We start from the raw sequence: 14,837 nt of genomic DNA, 5'->3' as shown, positions 1-14,837 counted from the left end.
TTGTATGGACTAAACTTCTAAATCTAAGCACATCTTATAGATTTTCCCTCCCTGTTATTCATAAAAAAATTAAAACATACTCTAAGCTAAAATACATGATTATAATACAACACGGGGGGGAGTGATGTGGCGTGCCCACATATAATATTTATACATATAAATACTTTATTTATATATATACTTACTATTTATAATAATATCATTTACCTAGCAGTACGACGAGTCGTGCCGCAGATCTGCAGTCGTGTCGTGATATGTAACGGACCTAGCATAGCATGCGCGCGAGAGGTCGAAATCTGTCCACTTCCGCGCAGACGGCCGCTTTCACCGTCTCGTGACACTCCAATGATGTCTGCTGCACCGTCCGCATATTGTCTGCTTTGTTGTCGACGCTATCACTGATGCATGCGCTATTTTACATCCTTACCGCCTAATAATTGTATTGGATAGTGTGTGAGGTGTTCATGTTACTATTGTGAAAGAAGATTAAATTGTACTGTTCCAACAGTACAATTTAATCTTCTTAATAATTAACTCCACGAGTTTCATTTCATTAACTCGTCTGTGGATTCTACAATGTCACTGTAGCACTTTATAATATTTGAAATTGACAGAAAGAGCAACAGAGACAATTTTATCCTAGACTTTAAGGTAAAATATGTTTTGTCTCTTTCTGTCTTTCTGCTAATCATTACAAAGTTAAAACCTTGGAATTGGTAAATCCATGGTTTAGAGTCTGTTTTAACTTTGTTATTAGTAACTTGGTAAATAAATTAGAATATACTAGTGAGGCCCCTCCATAATCCATTCCAAAGGTGACTATCGATAGTATGCCATTAAACGAATTATCGACAGGCCTATTGATAGTCTTGTTATTATGAATTATTTTTATATAAGATGCCGTTATAGAAAATAAATACTGGAGTTCGCACTCTCAAGATCAAGACAAAGACAAAAACTTTAGATTCAAAGTTCATGTATCATACATGAAAATACGTACACGATTTTTCATCATTTTCCCTCAATAACCTCCCTCTCCTTTGCTCTTGTTAGTCAGTGTCACCATGGTGTCACACACAACATGCAACATTTATAATAGGCTTCACTTGCGTCTTCAAACTAGTCGAGCCGTGTCAAACAAAATAAATAGGTAGGTAGGTAGGTAAGGTAAGTATTACTTATTATATTACATTATAATATATATATATATATATTATATACGGTCGATAGGTAGGTACACTCTTGTGATATTGGTAAATTATGGTACCTGATAACGCGTAACGTTTGGTTATTTTAATATGTTAATGTTCTGAATTATACCTACTTGATCTTACTTTTTTTTCCAGTTCTTATTTCACCTGGCTATTTCAACAACATAATATGGCTGATGAAAGTGAAATTGCTGTGGAAGTCAAATTCAAACCTAAAAAGCCTAGAAACTTGCGTAAAAGAATAAAAGATGAAGATTCTGACGATGAAGAAGTTATATTGGCGAAGTTGGAGGAGGCTAAGGAAATACAAAAGCTTAGAGAAAGACCAAATGGCGTCAATATTATTGCTTTAGCTACTGGTCAGAAAGTGACGATAGAAGAAGAAATTACGTCTAAGGATCCGTTTAAAGTGAAGTCTGGTGGGATGGTCAACATGCAAGCTTTGAAAAGTGGAAAAGTGAAGCAAGTTGATGATGCATATGATACTGGTATAGGAACCCAGTTCTCCGCAGAAACGAATAAACGAGATGAGGACGAAGAGATGATGAAGTATATTGAGGAACAGTTAGCTAAACGGAAAGGTGAGTGACATTTTTCACTTCTACCATAGGCTTGAGCACATCAAATAGGTTTGATTAATAAAAAGCATTCATACTTTTTCATTTCTATTTACTAGCTCTTCCCCATGGCAGTAAATAGTTTTGTGAACCTACACTACACAGGTATATAGGGTTGTATTTAATTTTCAGACTTGTCACCACTTACTGAGATAAGTATGTTAAAACTCTAACACATTGTTGTTTATTGTGTCAGATTTCTTGGTTGCTGCTTAAAAATTGACTCTGGAAACTCAGAATTTAATAAATAATGAATACAAAATTTTATGTCACCTGTTGTCTAAAAATATTTTTTGCTGTATTTTAAAATTATTGTTCATCTTTTACAGAGGGCCACAATAATGACCAGAAAGACTCTGAACATAATGATTCTTTAAAATACTTATCCCCGGAAGAAGCTGCTTTGCTCTCACTTCCTGAACATTTAAGAGTGTCCTCCACTCATCGCTCCGAAGAGATGCTTTCCAATCAAATGTTAAGCGGGATCCCTGAGGTAGACCTAGGAATAGATGCTAAAATAAAGAATATTGAAGCCACAGAAGAAGCGAAAATGAAACTTCTTTGGGAGCGTCAGAATAAAAAGGATGGCCCTTCACAATTTGTACCTACAAATATGGCTGTTAATTTTGTACAACATAATAGATTTAATATAGATGATAATGCAAAGAAAAGAAGAGTGGAAAAACCTGAAACTGCCAAGCCAGAGAGCAGTGTAATAGATGCTAATGTAGATAAAATTGTGAAGAAAGCGAAGGGTGAAAGAGCTACAGATGACTACCATTATGAAAGGTTCAAGAAGCAATTTAGGAGATATTGAAAATGTTTTAGATACTGTTGTGACCTCAAAGATTTTATTCGAACCCATTACTATCGCTTCTTGGGAAGCAATACTGAACACAAGGAAGCTTAAGTTTTAGTTAATCGGATGGTCAGGTACAATGTGAAGTGTTGAGCCAGTTTAGTAAATGGTAATTATATATATTACATATTGTATAAACACAATGAAATAGTATCGTAAACATATTGGGAGCCTTGTAAAGCATATTTTCTAAATTGTGTATATGAAATAATTATTTTTTACTATTTGCCTGGAGGCATCCCTCAGGTAAAGCCATCATAAATTATGCACCTAAACCTTCCTCAGTAATGACACAATGTATTTAAAAAAACTGGCATTTCATTGAAATCATCCATATAGGTAGTATATTTTTCATTCACATAGTATATTTATTGTATTTTTATTAACTACTAGCTGCACACCGATGTGTTGGTTACGTTTTTATGCACGGTATCGCCATCTACTTTGTAAAGTTTTTGACCAAATCCTACGGGATGCATACCTACTTTCCGGATATAAGTTCTCCCAAAGTACCAGCTAACTCAATACCAGATTTCTTAAAAATTGGCCAAGCCAAAGGTCCCGGTTGATTCACATTGCGATTTGTATTATTGCTTCACATCGGGAAAAAATCCTGTTTAGCAGTGCTACTCAATGGCACTCTGTATTCCCGTTCTGTAATACTTACGAAGATTAAAAGAAAACAAGCCTAAGGGTGATAGGTTTTATTTGTATATTTTATTTTATTACAATACTAGCTGATGCCTGCGACTTCGTTCTCGTGGCCGAATAATTTTTGGTAAGGTTTGGTAAAGAAATTTAATTATACAGACAAATGTAACGATACCAAATACATACAGACAGAAGATGCTAATCAGACTGAAAAAGTATACTTTCTATAGTTTAACTGAACTATTATGACTCTTCTTCAGGTATTCCAGACCTTCGATTTTTATACCTCAACAGAAAATGCTCATCAGGCTGAATAACTTTTGTTAAGGGCTTATTTCAATATTTCCTATAGTTTTGCCGTACTATCATTGTTCTCCATCAGGTGTTCCAGTTTTCAAAATAATTTATACCCTATATGTTGCCCAGGCTTAATAGCTATATAACAAAAAAAGTTTCATTCAAATACGTCCAGTTGTTCCGAAGATTAGCGTGTACAGACAGATTTTTTTTCAAATTCTTACTCTGTTGCTGTGACTCTAATAATTAATTAATAATAATTTTATTTTTATGTCAATTTATTCAATGTACAGGAAAGTGAAAGTAAAAGTGTGAATAATACCTATGTAAATATCTAATATGTCTATTTACATAGGTACTATTTTAGAACAACTGATGAACAAAACATACGAATGTTTTGTCTCTATTACACACTTGACTTAATTCTGATAGGTACCTAGTAAAAAAACTTTATTTTTATGAATACATTCAGCCGAATATAATAGTATTCATAAAACGAAAGCTTTTCTACTGGGTATCGTAATTGATCAGGATTGCATTCCTAAATTAATTTAAATATAAATTAATAAAGACATGAGGTGTTTGAATATTTAACAATACTTACTCGTACATGTTTTTACTTATTTTAGACCAAAATTTTCTTTTTAGGTATGGGTCAAAATTATAAAGAGTATGCAGTACATTATACATAAATTGATCTTTCATTCATATTTTTTCTAATAAAGGCGTACGACTCTTCTTTGTCCTTTTTCGGAAAGCACTATTCCTGGATCTATCATCGTGGTGATACCAGTTTCATCAGCATTTGCTGGATGTTGCTGGGAATAATCTTATGTTTTTCCATTAAGTCGCAAAGTTAGTAGAGAAATGTGTTATTTCTTCTTTGTTGAAAGCAGAAATTCTATTTAAGCTTGTCGCTTCAGCTTTGCTTATAAAGATTGTATCTGAAGGATTGTATCTTATAAAGGCGTGTACCCTATCTAATTCAGCTGTTTTGCTGTTTTATGGCCAGTTCAGCACATTGTGCTCGTATATAAGCCCTGCCAAATATTTCAGCAATATCGAAATGATTTGCACTTTGCTGTTTGTTTCGTACAAATTGTCGAATTTCTTCTGTAAAGTATTTTTTTTGGTGAGGTCCCATAAATGTTCGGTCAAGGGGTTGAATTTTATTATTTGAATGCGGAGGTGACAATAAAAGATGCACGTGATCTTGTGCCAAATCAATGAGCTCAATATTGCGAGTGTGACTTGTATGTCCGTCCAAAATCAATTTTAAAGTAGAATCAGCAGATGGCTTAGCAAATTGTATAAAGTGTTTGAACCACTTTGTTAAAAGATCTGTCTGAATCCAGCCTGATGGGTGACATGCGTGGATTGCACCATGTGGAGCCCTTTGAGCGGCTGAAAAGTTTTGTAATATATAATACCTTAGGCTCCTAAGGTATTAAAAATGGTCATAAAATGTACAAAAAACATATTTTTAAATACAGTCTCCCTGTATTTTAATGCACTTACATTTATTGTAAAAAGCTGGTGAAAAAATATTCATACCTTTAGAGTGCGTTTCTTGGTTATTGTTGTTTTAACATCACTTTGAGAACCTTGCTCATTATCAGTAACCGCGACATCTTCAGCAATGTCTTTATTTCCGTAGCAGTCAACATATTTTGATTTTAAAAAAGGTCTCGCATAAGTTTTTGTTGAATATATTCATTTTCATTCTTGACATTGCTGCAAAAATATGTGGGCATGGCAATGTCGTGGTCTTTGGTGTTTCTATTTTTTATTCATAGCTCTTTTCATTGGCTCATACAAAATATTAAATTATATAGTACCTAAATACCTACTTCATTTTAATTAAAAACTAAATACAAAAGAACATCCTAATTGCATAATTGACGAATGACCCATTATTTCAACAATTTCCGTAACTATAAATTAAAAAGACGTTGAGGCGATTTCAACTCCTAAATGCGTGTTGGCATTTAAATATCAACAGCGCCATGTGTATAGAGGAACTCAAGATAAATTATATAAAATTCAGCCCATGTTTTAACATTTACATTATAAGTTCAAAGCACACAGGACAAAACATCACTATCGATGTGTCTCTTTTACAATGCAAAGACTGGCTGAATTTTAATCAAATTATTGCAAATATAACCTCCTATAGATTGAGTATAATTCAATACTTGTTCGCGTTGACGTCATCAAACTAAGAGGAAGTACGGGGGTCGGGCGGGAGTGGTAGCTGACGTCACAATGTTGCAAGTTTAGTGATGTGGCGTTGAATGAAGCTACCAAAATCTTATCGATTTTTGTGGCACTTTTCTCGCAATCCTTATATAATATTGATAATCGCACATATTTTTAACCGACTCCCAAAAAGGAAGAAGTTCTCAATTCAATTTTATGTGTGTTATGTTATATATTTGTCGTATAGGAACGATTCGGAGAATTATTTTTGATGTGATACTTAACGGCTTATAAATCAATGAACGCAGGATACATTTGCACGAAAGTGTCACGATTCGTGCAAACGAGAGCGCAGAACAAGCCACATAGAGTCATGATCAGCCTTATTTTGCATAAATGTTTTCTTATGACTACGTTGTCATATAAAATTATCGTTCTGTTACAGACTTTTTATTTGAAAGGTGTTACTAACAAATTGGTCCTATAGTCATCAAAAAAAAAATATATACAAGGAATTAGGGGAATCCCTTAGGAGAAGGGAATGAAACATGTGAACATCATCATTGTTTTACATCACTTTTGTTTTACATATAATATTAACTAAAATTATGAAATACTGACTAGATTTATTAATGACAATATTGATTAATGGCGTCAACATGAAAATATTCAATCATCTAAACATTCAGATTTATAATATTAATTGAGATTATAACACCAATTAGTGTTATTAAAGATCTTTAACATCTAAAATTTTATTGATTTTTAAAATGTATTAATTTTGTGTAAACCCTTCTAACGGCGTTTTGTGGATTACTTTTTTATTTACAATCAGTACAATAATCGTAATAATAATATATTTCTCTATAATGCTTCCTTAATCGTGATCAAATTGATGGTCATGTATTTCCGGAAATAAATTTTCATTGCTAATTGTAGTCAAAGTTTGCGTAACAATACGTGATTTATAGTAAAGTTTTGTATTCGTTTTTAATGCTACTCTTATTACTAGTTCACATCATTTACAATTTTTTGTGCCTGTATCAGATGGATACAAATATATATTCACCAAAATGTTTTTCGAACATAAAGCCTGACCTTTTTTTACCCACAAAAACCAAAGCTTTGACACAGGTGTTGCCTTTTTGGATCGGATAATTGAGAAAAAGTAATTTCCTATAGAACTTGTACAAATCATTCATCAATTGGATCTTCTGAATTAAATGTATCATTTACCTCTTTCGGTACTTATATTACTACGTTTCACGGCAGACGAGTAGTTAAATTATGATATAAACTTGAACATACACATAAACCTAAAAAACCGGTATACCTGGGTGAATCTGAAGTAAGACTAGTATCTTATTGTCCATATAGTAGTTAAATTAGTGATCTATATTATATTACATATAATTTATATTGTTTAAGATTTAATGTGTGATATTGCCGTTATAAGATTTTATACGCTTTGCGTTCTCATTTTTTTAAAGCCCGTTTTAAACTATTGCCATGAATCTTTGAATCCAAAAGGTTATTAATAATCATCAATATATGCGATGTCCCATCTATATCTTTAAATTGTTCTAAATCTATTTCGTTTTTACAGTTTAAGATTAACTTTAATTTTTTCGCCATTGTTATATTGGTTGGGCAACCATCGAATGTTACGGCTTTTATTACATTATTAACTTCTCGACACATCCTAATCGCTTGCATAATAGCAAAATCGACAAAACTACCGGTCGTAATCGTCTGTGAGAATTTGTTTAAGTGTTACAACACTTAAACAAATTCTCAAAACGCTGTGACGGTCGCCGACGTGCTGTGACGGTCGCCGACGTGCTGTGACGACGCTGTCTCAAACGGTGACAAAAACGCTGTGACGGTCGTTTATTCGTTAGGACTTGATCCTAAACAATACAACCATTACCTTGGAGGTGCCGAAAGGCGAAATAACTTATTTCAAGATGAAGGCACAACAAGAAGAGAAGTTCACAGACAATGCCGATGCGGACGCTCTTGATACCAGTGAAGGCATACCTGAAAATGCCTACTGTGATGAACAACTCCTTAATCAGTGTGCAACCTCCGACAATGACACAAGAAGTAAACAGAATCCCTTTCCACAACCGGGCCGATTCGACAATAATAGCGAACGTGCAAAGCTTGTCAGAAAAAATCAAGAACTTGTGCTTCAAAGACTTCATGGATGCAGGATTAATCATGGAAGTGCAACCGAACATTATAGCCAATAGAGTGGACAATGCAATAAACAGAAAAATAAAATCAATTTCCATATAAAAAGTACACTATGTACGTACATGAAAGAACCACCATCGGTAAATTCATTAAATGGACGAGTAATGATAAGAACATTAATACGTACATTCCCATTGGAAAAAATATTTATGTACTTGACGCACAAAGAGTGTGTTTCTAATTCTTAAGTTAAAGTATTTTTATTTTCTTTTGTAAATAGATGTCTTTTTTCTAATTCTTAAGTTAAAATATTTTTATTTTCTTTTGTAAATAGAAGTCTTTTTTCTAATTCTTAAGTTAAAACATTTTTATTTTCTTTAATTACTAGGTTTCTTTTTCTAAATTTTGTAACATTCATTGTATCTCCATTTTTTCTTTTTAGATTCTGCTTTGATCGCGCTTAAGTTTTCTTAAGGTTTTATTTTATTTGACAAAGTGTGCTTCATTTCTATTATTCTTCTACATATACGTTTTTGGGTAGGCGAGTCGTACATTGGTGGAGATACGTCTGTAGCACCGTAAAACTGTTTCTTTCTCGTCGGAGTATTGTGACCATGCGTCAATTTTCCTTCACAGATCTAAAACAAACAGGTTAAATTAGGTATAATCAAACCGAACAAAGAAAAATATCAGTTATAAACATAACAAAACTACGCACCGAATTTGAGCAAGCCTGAGATGAGCCTACTGTAGACATCAAATGTGAGGATGAGCTTGTAGGAAAATTACCCTGTTCAGTGGGATTAGTTGCAAAATCAAATGTCTGAAATTAAAATAAGGTTCAAGGTTCATCAAACCGAACAAAGAAAAATATCAGTTATAAACGTAACAAAACTACGCACCGAATTTGAGCGAGCCAGAGATGAGCCTACTGTAGACATCAAATGTGAGGATGAGCTTGTAGGAAAATTACCCTGTTCAGTGGGATTTGTTGCAAAATCAAATGTCTGAAATTAAAATAAGATTCAAGGTTCATCAAACCGAACAAAGAAAAATATCAGTTATAAACGTAACAAAACTACGCACCGAATTTGAGCGAGCCAGAGATGAGCCTACTGTAGACATCAAATGTGAGGATGAGCTTGTAGGAAAATTACCCTGTTCAGTGGGATTAGTTGCAAAATCAAATGTCTGAAATTAAAATAAGGTTCAAGGTTCATCAAACCGAACAAAGAAAAATATCAGTTATAAACATAACAAAACTACGCACCGAACTTGAGCGATCCAGAGATGAGCCGACTGTAGGCATCAAATGTGAGCTCATAAGCAAATCACCCGCTTCAGTGCGATTAGTTGCAGAATCAAATGCCTGAAATTAAAATAAGGTTCATCAAACAGAACAAATAAAAATATTAACTGAAAAGAGAGCAATACTTGTTTTTTTTATATACGCACCGAATTTGAGAGAGTCTGAGAAGAATCTACTGTACTCAAATTTGGAGATAAGTTTATAACCAAATTACCCTCCTCAGTGGAATCAGATGACTGAAATTAAAATAAGGTTCATTACAACAAAGAAAAATAACAGTTATTAAGAAAGCCATACTTGTTTATATACGAACCGAATTTGAGAGAATATGAGAAGAATCTACTGTAGTCAAATTTGGAGATAAGTTTATAACCAAATTACCCTCTTCAGTGGAATCAGATGACTGAAATCAAAATAAGGTTCATTACAACAAAGAAAAATAACAGTTATTAAGAAAGCCATACTTGTTTATATACGAACCGAATTTGAGAGAGTATGAGAAGAATCTACTGTAGTCAAATTTGGAGATAAGTTTATAACCAAATTACCCTCTTCAGTGGAATCAGATGACTGAAATCAAAATAAGGTTCATTACAACAAAGAAAAATAACAGTTATTAAGAAAGCCATACTTGTTTATATACGTACCGAATTTGAGAGAGTATGAGAAGAATCTACTGTAGTCAAATTTGGAGATAAGTTTATATTCAAATTACCCTCTTCAGTGGAATCAGATGACTGAAATCAAAATAAGGTTCATTACAACAAAGAAAAATAACAGTTATTAAGAAAGCCATACTTGTTTATATACGAACCGAATTTGAGAGAGTATGAGAAGAATCTACTGTAGTCAAATTTGGAGATAAGTTTATAACCAAATTACCCTCTTCAGTGGAATCAGATGACTGAAATTAAAATAAGGTTCATTACAACAAAGAAAAATAACAGTTATTAAGAAAGCCATACTTGTTTATATACGTACCGAATTTGAGAGAGTATGAGAAGAATCGACTGTAGTCAAATTTGGAGATAAGTTTATAACCAAATTACCCTCTTCAGTGGAATCAGATGACTGAAATCAAAATAAGGTTCATTACAACAAAGTAAAATAACAGTTATTAAGAAAGCCATACTTGTTTATATACGTACCGAATTTGAGAGAGCCTGTGATAAGTCTACAGTAAAATTGCCTCTCTCAGCTGTATTAAGAATACGAGTATATTCCTGAAATCATATTAAGAATTTAAAAAATACCTCTAAAAAGTTATATTAGAAAAAATAGCACTTCGCTCCCACAGATAGTCTTAAATTGGATATTTCATTCAATAAAATATTAAAGTTATATAAACAAGCAGTGGAAATATCAATGACTAATATCGAGGTACAGGTGGTGCGGTTGCAGAGCTCCATCGAATTGTGTTTAATTAAAGAGGGATTCCTTATTATTGATGGGTTGATGGGTGGCAACAGGCTGCCCCGACAGGGATTTGTTGAAGAAGGTAGGGGAGGCTTTTGTCCAATAGTGGGACACATCGACAGGCTAGAAAAAAATTAAAGAGGAATTTTACGTGTTACGTTCAAGAAAATCTTACCAAATTTGGTAAATATAGACTTGGAATAGCAGAATCCATCAATCGTCTTCGATTCCTTGTTCGTCAAAAGTTGTCTTCAGAAAAGTGCCTTGAACAAACCACACTATGTTGTTTAGGGTACCAATTTTTTTCACGACATGTTGCTGATATCCATTTTTGTTTTTTCGTCGGGCTTTTAGGAAACCTTGAAATAAATTACATAATTAAAATCTTCAATTTCAATGTATCATCGTTTAATTATACGACGTAAAATTAACAATCGATAAAAATTTCTTCAAATTGAAAGAGTACATCACTACAGTAAAACGTGACTTATTGATTGCAAAAGACATCAACGTCACCCCATTTTGGTACACTAGTTCGTACTGTTGTCACATAGTTCGACCAGTATAAAGTGAACTCTACATCTCCACATAATTGTATTAATTAATCAAAAAACTTACCTGTGAAAAGTTATACCATCCTTTTTGAGACTTGATGTCCTTGACGATTTTCCGCACCATTGTATGGAACAAGTACTCATTTTTACACATTCATCGAACCTACCTAGTTGTTTTTTTCGAAATTTTTTACGAAACACCCTTACAGCTCTGAGTTCTGGTCGGAACTGATGAAAGACCTATAGGTAAGCAATTTCATTTATGTGTACAAAACATAAATGCATGTGCATTGTGCAGTGACCACGGACGCCCATACAGCGGAATCTATTGGGGGTTAATTGAGAGCGGTCAGGAGGAAACATTTGTAATTTTTGGTTCATCAGTGACCAAGAACTATAAACCTGTTGAAGAATATTTTCGGTTTCTTCAATTAAATTGATTTGATTTCTTCAGTTGATTTGAAAAATAGTTTTGTTAGTTAGATAAAAAAAAACTACTTAGGTATGTGTATTTTTTTGGATGAGCAAGTAGACGTAAGAAAGAATTGAAAGTTTTAATTTAATTTTAATTAAAGCTTTTATAAATTAAAAGCAACTCTTGGTCATAAAGACTGTATTTCTGTTGAGAGGATGAAAGTCGTCGTGAGAAGATCCTAATACTTGCCAGCCATTATCCATCTTCTGTTTTAAAACCGCACCTATAGCATCATCAGATGCATCAGTAAATAATGCTTATTCTTTAGTCACATCATAATGAGCCATTAACGCTGTTTGCATTCATTGAATGCTGTCAACATTTCTTCTTTTTCTGTCATGGCGATCGGTGCTGCTCCTTTAATATTACCTGAGAGGGCCTTGTCTAGCGGTGCGTGAATCTTGGCAAACTTTGGCACGAATCTGCGGTAATAGTTAAACATATCTAAGAAACGTATAAATTATTTGGCGGTAGATGGAACAGGATATGATTGAATAGCTTCTACTTTTTCTGGTATTGGTTTTATACTATGAGCGGAAACACAATAACCATAAACCTGAACGTCTTCGACGCCCAGAACACATTTGCTCAGGTTGACTAGTAAACGTGTACTGCTTGAAACGGTTGAAAATATATCTCTAAATGGCGTAGAGCTACATCTCGTTAGGGGAGTTAGAAAATATCAGTGTATCATCAAGGTGCGAAATCTAAGCCTTGTAAAACTTCATTTATGAAACGCGGAAAAGTTTGCGCTGGATTTCTGAGGCCAAAAGTAATGTACGGGAACTCATATAAACCGAAATGTGTTGTGTTGTGATAGATGTTTTTGGAATGTTAGATTCTTCAACAGGGATCTGATTGTATGCCTTAACCATGTCAATTTTGGTAAATATCTTCGTGTGTATCATTTTTTCTCTAAGTGTCTTTCGATTGAGTTGTGCGTGTTGAGGTGTGTTGTGTTTATGTATAATATATAATAATAATATCTTTTTTCAAGTATCTTAATAGCTATGTTACAATAGTACATGTATAACAAAAAAAGTATAAAAATAAATGTTGCCTGAGCTGGGGCGAAATTCACCAAGTGTTTCAGGAGCTTAAAAGCTAAAATATGAGTAATAAACAATTATGAAAAGCAATAAAAATAAAAACATTAATAACATACTGATTTAAATAATAAAAAAAATGTAAGAGGAAATTTAGAGAAATGCAGGTACACTTAAGATATAACTGTTAATAATTCCTCTGTATCTTCATACGACATATTCTGGAGGACTTCGTGGAGAACTTTCTTAGTTACATTAAGAGTGCAAGGATTAATTATACAGGAGAGGGCCAAGGGATATGAAAAAACTAGAGGAGAAGGCATGTTTTTGGAGTAAACAATATCTTTCTGTCTTTTGTTAGTAATTTCAGTGCTATATCGGCTGCACTATTTAAAAACACTAAATTGACCATTTCACAAATATTACAGGAGAGCGTTTTTTCTAAAATTATTAAATTTTATTTATGTTTTCAATGGATTTCTTCGTGAAACTGTTCATTTTATTATAAAACATGAATTATTGCAGCAGTGTAGATAAATAGATTGCTAAATATAATTGAAAAATCTAATTAAAAACAGGATTAAAAAAAAAAGTAGTAATTTAAAAATTATATAGTCGGAATATCAATATTAAATCAATAGTCCTGTTCCGTGTTTTAAATTTAATAAATTGTTTTTTTTTCTTTATCTGGCTTTAAGGTGCCTTAAAGCCAGACTACATTCAATAGTATACTCTGGAAATAATACACAAATAGTATGTCAAATCAAAAATATTTATTGAAAAATAACTAAAATTATTATAATTACTCATCTGCCACCGCTTGTCCATCACTTACTAAGTCTACTGCGTGCTGGCTTTCGACCAGGGAGTGCCAAAAAGCTTGCCTACTAGTAGGCATTAATTTTACAAGTTTATTAATTATTACTTCTTTCTTAGTAGAATTAATGCCTCGGAGATCCGAATTTTTTTTTGTGGTGCCATTGTGTAATTGAAACGTCGTTGCAAAAAATTAAGAACTTTATATTCTTCTGAAAAAATATTTTTAAATTGAATTTGGCGCATACCGCGTTGAAATTTCACTTCAACAACGTTTTTCAAATTGAAATCTTTGAGTTGGTCATTATTTTTAAGAGGATTGCATTTCTTTTTCTGCTAATCATGAAATTCTGTACACGTTAGTATGTTTAGGTTTTTTCTTGCCTTTTTCATATTATCTATTAAGTCACGAAAATCATATACATCGTTTTTTCTCATTTGTTTTTCAATATTTCCATGAATACCATCCGCACTCATATGGATGTGGCCTTTAGTAAGATATTTAAAAATAATCGACTGGATATTGTCGCTGATAATATTAATGTTAACAATAGTAATCATTGCTGTGAATAAGTACCAATTTTTGTTTTATGCTGCGCAGTTATCCATCCAGATGATAAAATTTTTAACATCTCTATTCTTCTCTAAAAAACTTTAATAGCGTCAATGATCTGCGGTGCATCCCTTCCAGCGAATGCCTCATGCCATACAACACAATAACATTCAGAATTCTTTTTCAGTGAAGCAAATGTTTCATTAAATGCAAGTAATCTACTTATAAAGAAAGCCTCTTTGATTTTAGGCATATGGGGAATTAATAAAACTTTCTGTAAATCCATAGAAAATATTTTTAAGTCACTACTTTCCTCAATCTTAGCATCATTTTTGTATTCATTTGTTGCTTCAGATGCCTTTGCTTTATGTGGCTCATACTTTTCTTTTTCTTCATTATCTACAACTTTCCCTGTTTCTTCACATTTGTCTTTCATTTTTTCATAGAAGGCACAATCGCTGCAAACATCACATAGTGGCGTTTTCAAAGAGACTCCCATGCCCTTTAGTACTTTTCCATAAGTTTCTTTTGATCCGACTTTAGGGTTCTTTGCCTTAAAATTGACATAGAGTTTTTGAATAGTCAACCCAGATGGTAAGTATCGCATATTTGGAGCATTATGACGCCTATAGTGA

The 14,837-nt window shown here is 33.0% G+C and overlaps 3 protein-coding genes across 9 annotated transcripts in view; 2 read left to right on the top strand and 1 right to left on the bottom strand.

The window, feature by feature from the left end:
- Window positions 1-14,837, top strand: part of LOC128678888 (uncharacterized) — a 240,575-nt gene that overhangs the window by 31,225 nt on the left and 194,513 nt on the right. The window lies entirely within an intron of this gene.
- Window positions 851-4,238, top strand: LOC128678881 (uncharacterized protein). 3 transcript variants are annotated; one of them, XM_053760768.2, is made up of 3 exons: window positions 851-1,150; window positions 1,347-1,792; window positions 2,158-4,238. In XM_053760768.2, exons 1-3 carry the CDS (start codon window positions 1,065-1,067, stop codon window positions 2,643-2,645), a joined length of 1,020 nt encoding a protein of 339 aa, XP_053616743.1. In that variant the 5' UTR covers window positions 851-1,064; the 3' UTR covers window positions 2,646-4,238. The 3 variants fall into 3 exon arrangements, with proteins under 3 accessions (XP_053616743.1, XP_053616744.1, XP_053616745.1); XM_053760769.2 differs by having other exon boundaries at window positions 1,063-1,167; XM_053760770.2 differs by lacking the exon at window positions 851-1,150 and adding an exon at window positions 1,236-1,263.
- Window positions 8,418-11,072, bottom strand: LOC128678877 (serine-rich adhesin for platelets-like). Of its 5 annotated transcripts, XM_053760760.2 has the most exons (13): window positions 10,934-11,072; window positions 10,491-10,565; window positions 10,324-10,413; window positions 10,157-10,246; window positions 9,990-10,079; window positions 9,823-9,912; window positions 9,656-9,745; window positions 9,489-9,578; window positions 9,304-9,402; window positions 9,120-9,224; window positions 8,936-9,040; window positions 8,752-8,856; window positions 8,418-8,671 (listed from the first exon to the last, which is right to left on the bottom strand). In XM_053760760.2, exons 1-13 carry the CDS (start codon window positions 10,970-10,972, stop codon window positions 8,504-8,506), a joined length of 1,236 nt encoding a protein of 411 aa, XP_053616735.1. In that variant the 5' UTR covers window positions 10,973-11,072; the 3' UTR covers window positions 8,418-8,503. The 5 variants fall into 5 exon arrangements, with proteins under 5 accessions (XP_053616735.1, XP_053616738.1, XP_053616739.1 ...); XM_053760763.2 differs by lacking the exon at window positions 8,752-8,856; XM_053760764.2 differs by lacking the exon at window positions 9,120-9,224.

This window comes from Plodia interpunctella, chromosome 20 (assembly GCF_027563975.2).
Source record: "Plodia interpunctella isolate USDA-ARS_2022_Savannah chromosome 20, ilPloInte3.2, whole genome shotgun sequence".
In the NCBI taxonomy this organism is placed as follows: domain Eukaryota; kingdom Metazoa; phylum Arthropoda; class Insecta; order Lepidoptera; family Pyralidae; genus Plodia; species Plodia interpunctella.
The sequence above is the reverse complement of the archived record's forward strand: the minus strand, read 5'-3'. Positions and strand labels throughout refer to the sequence as shown.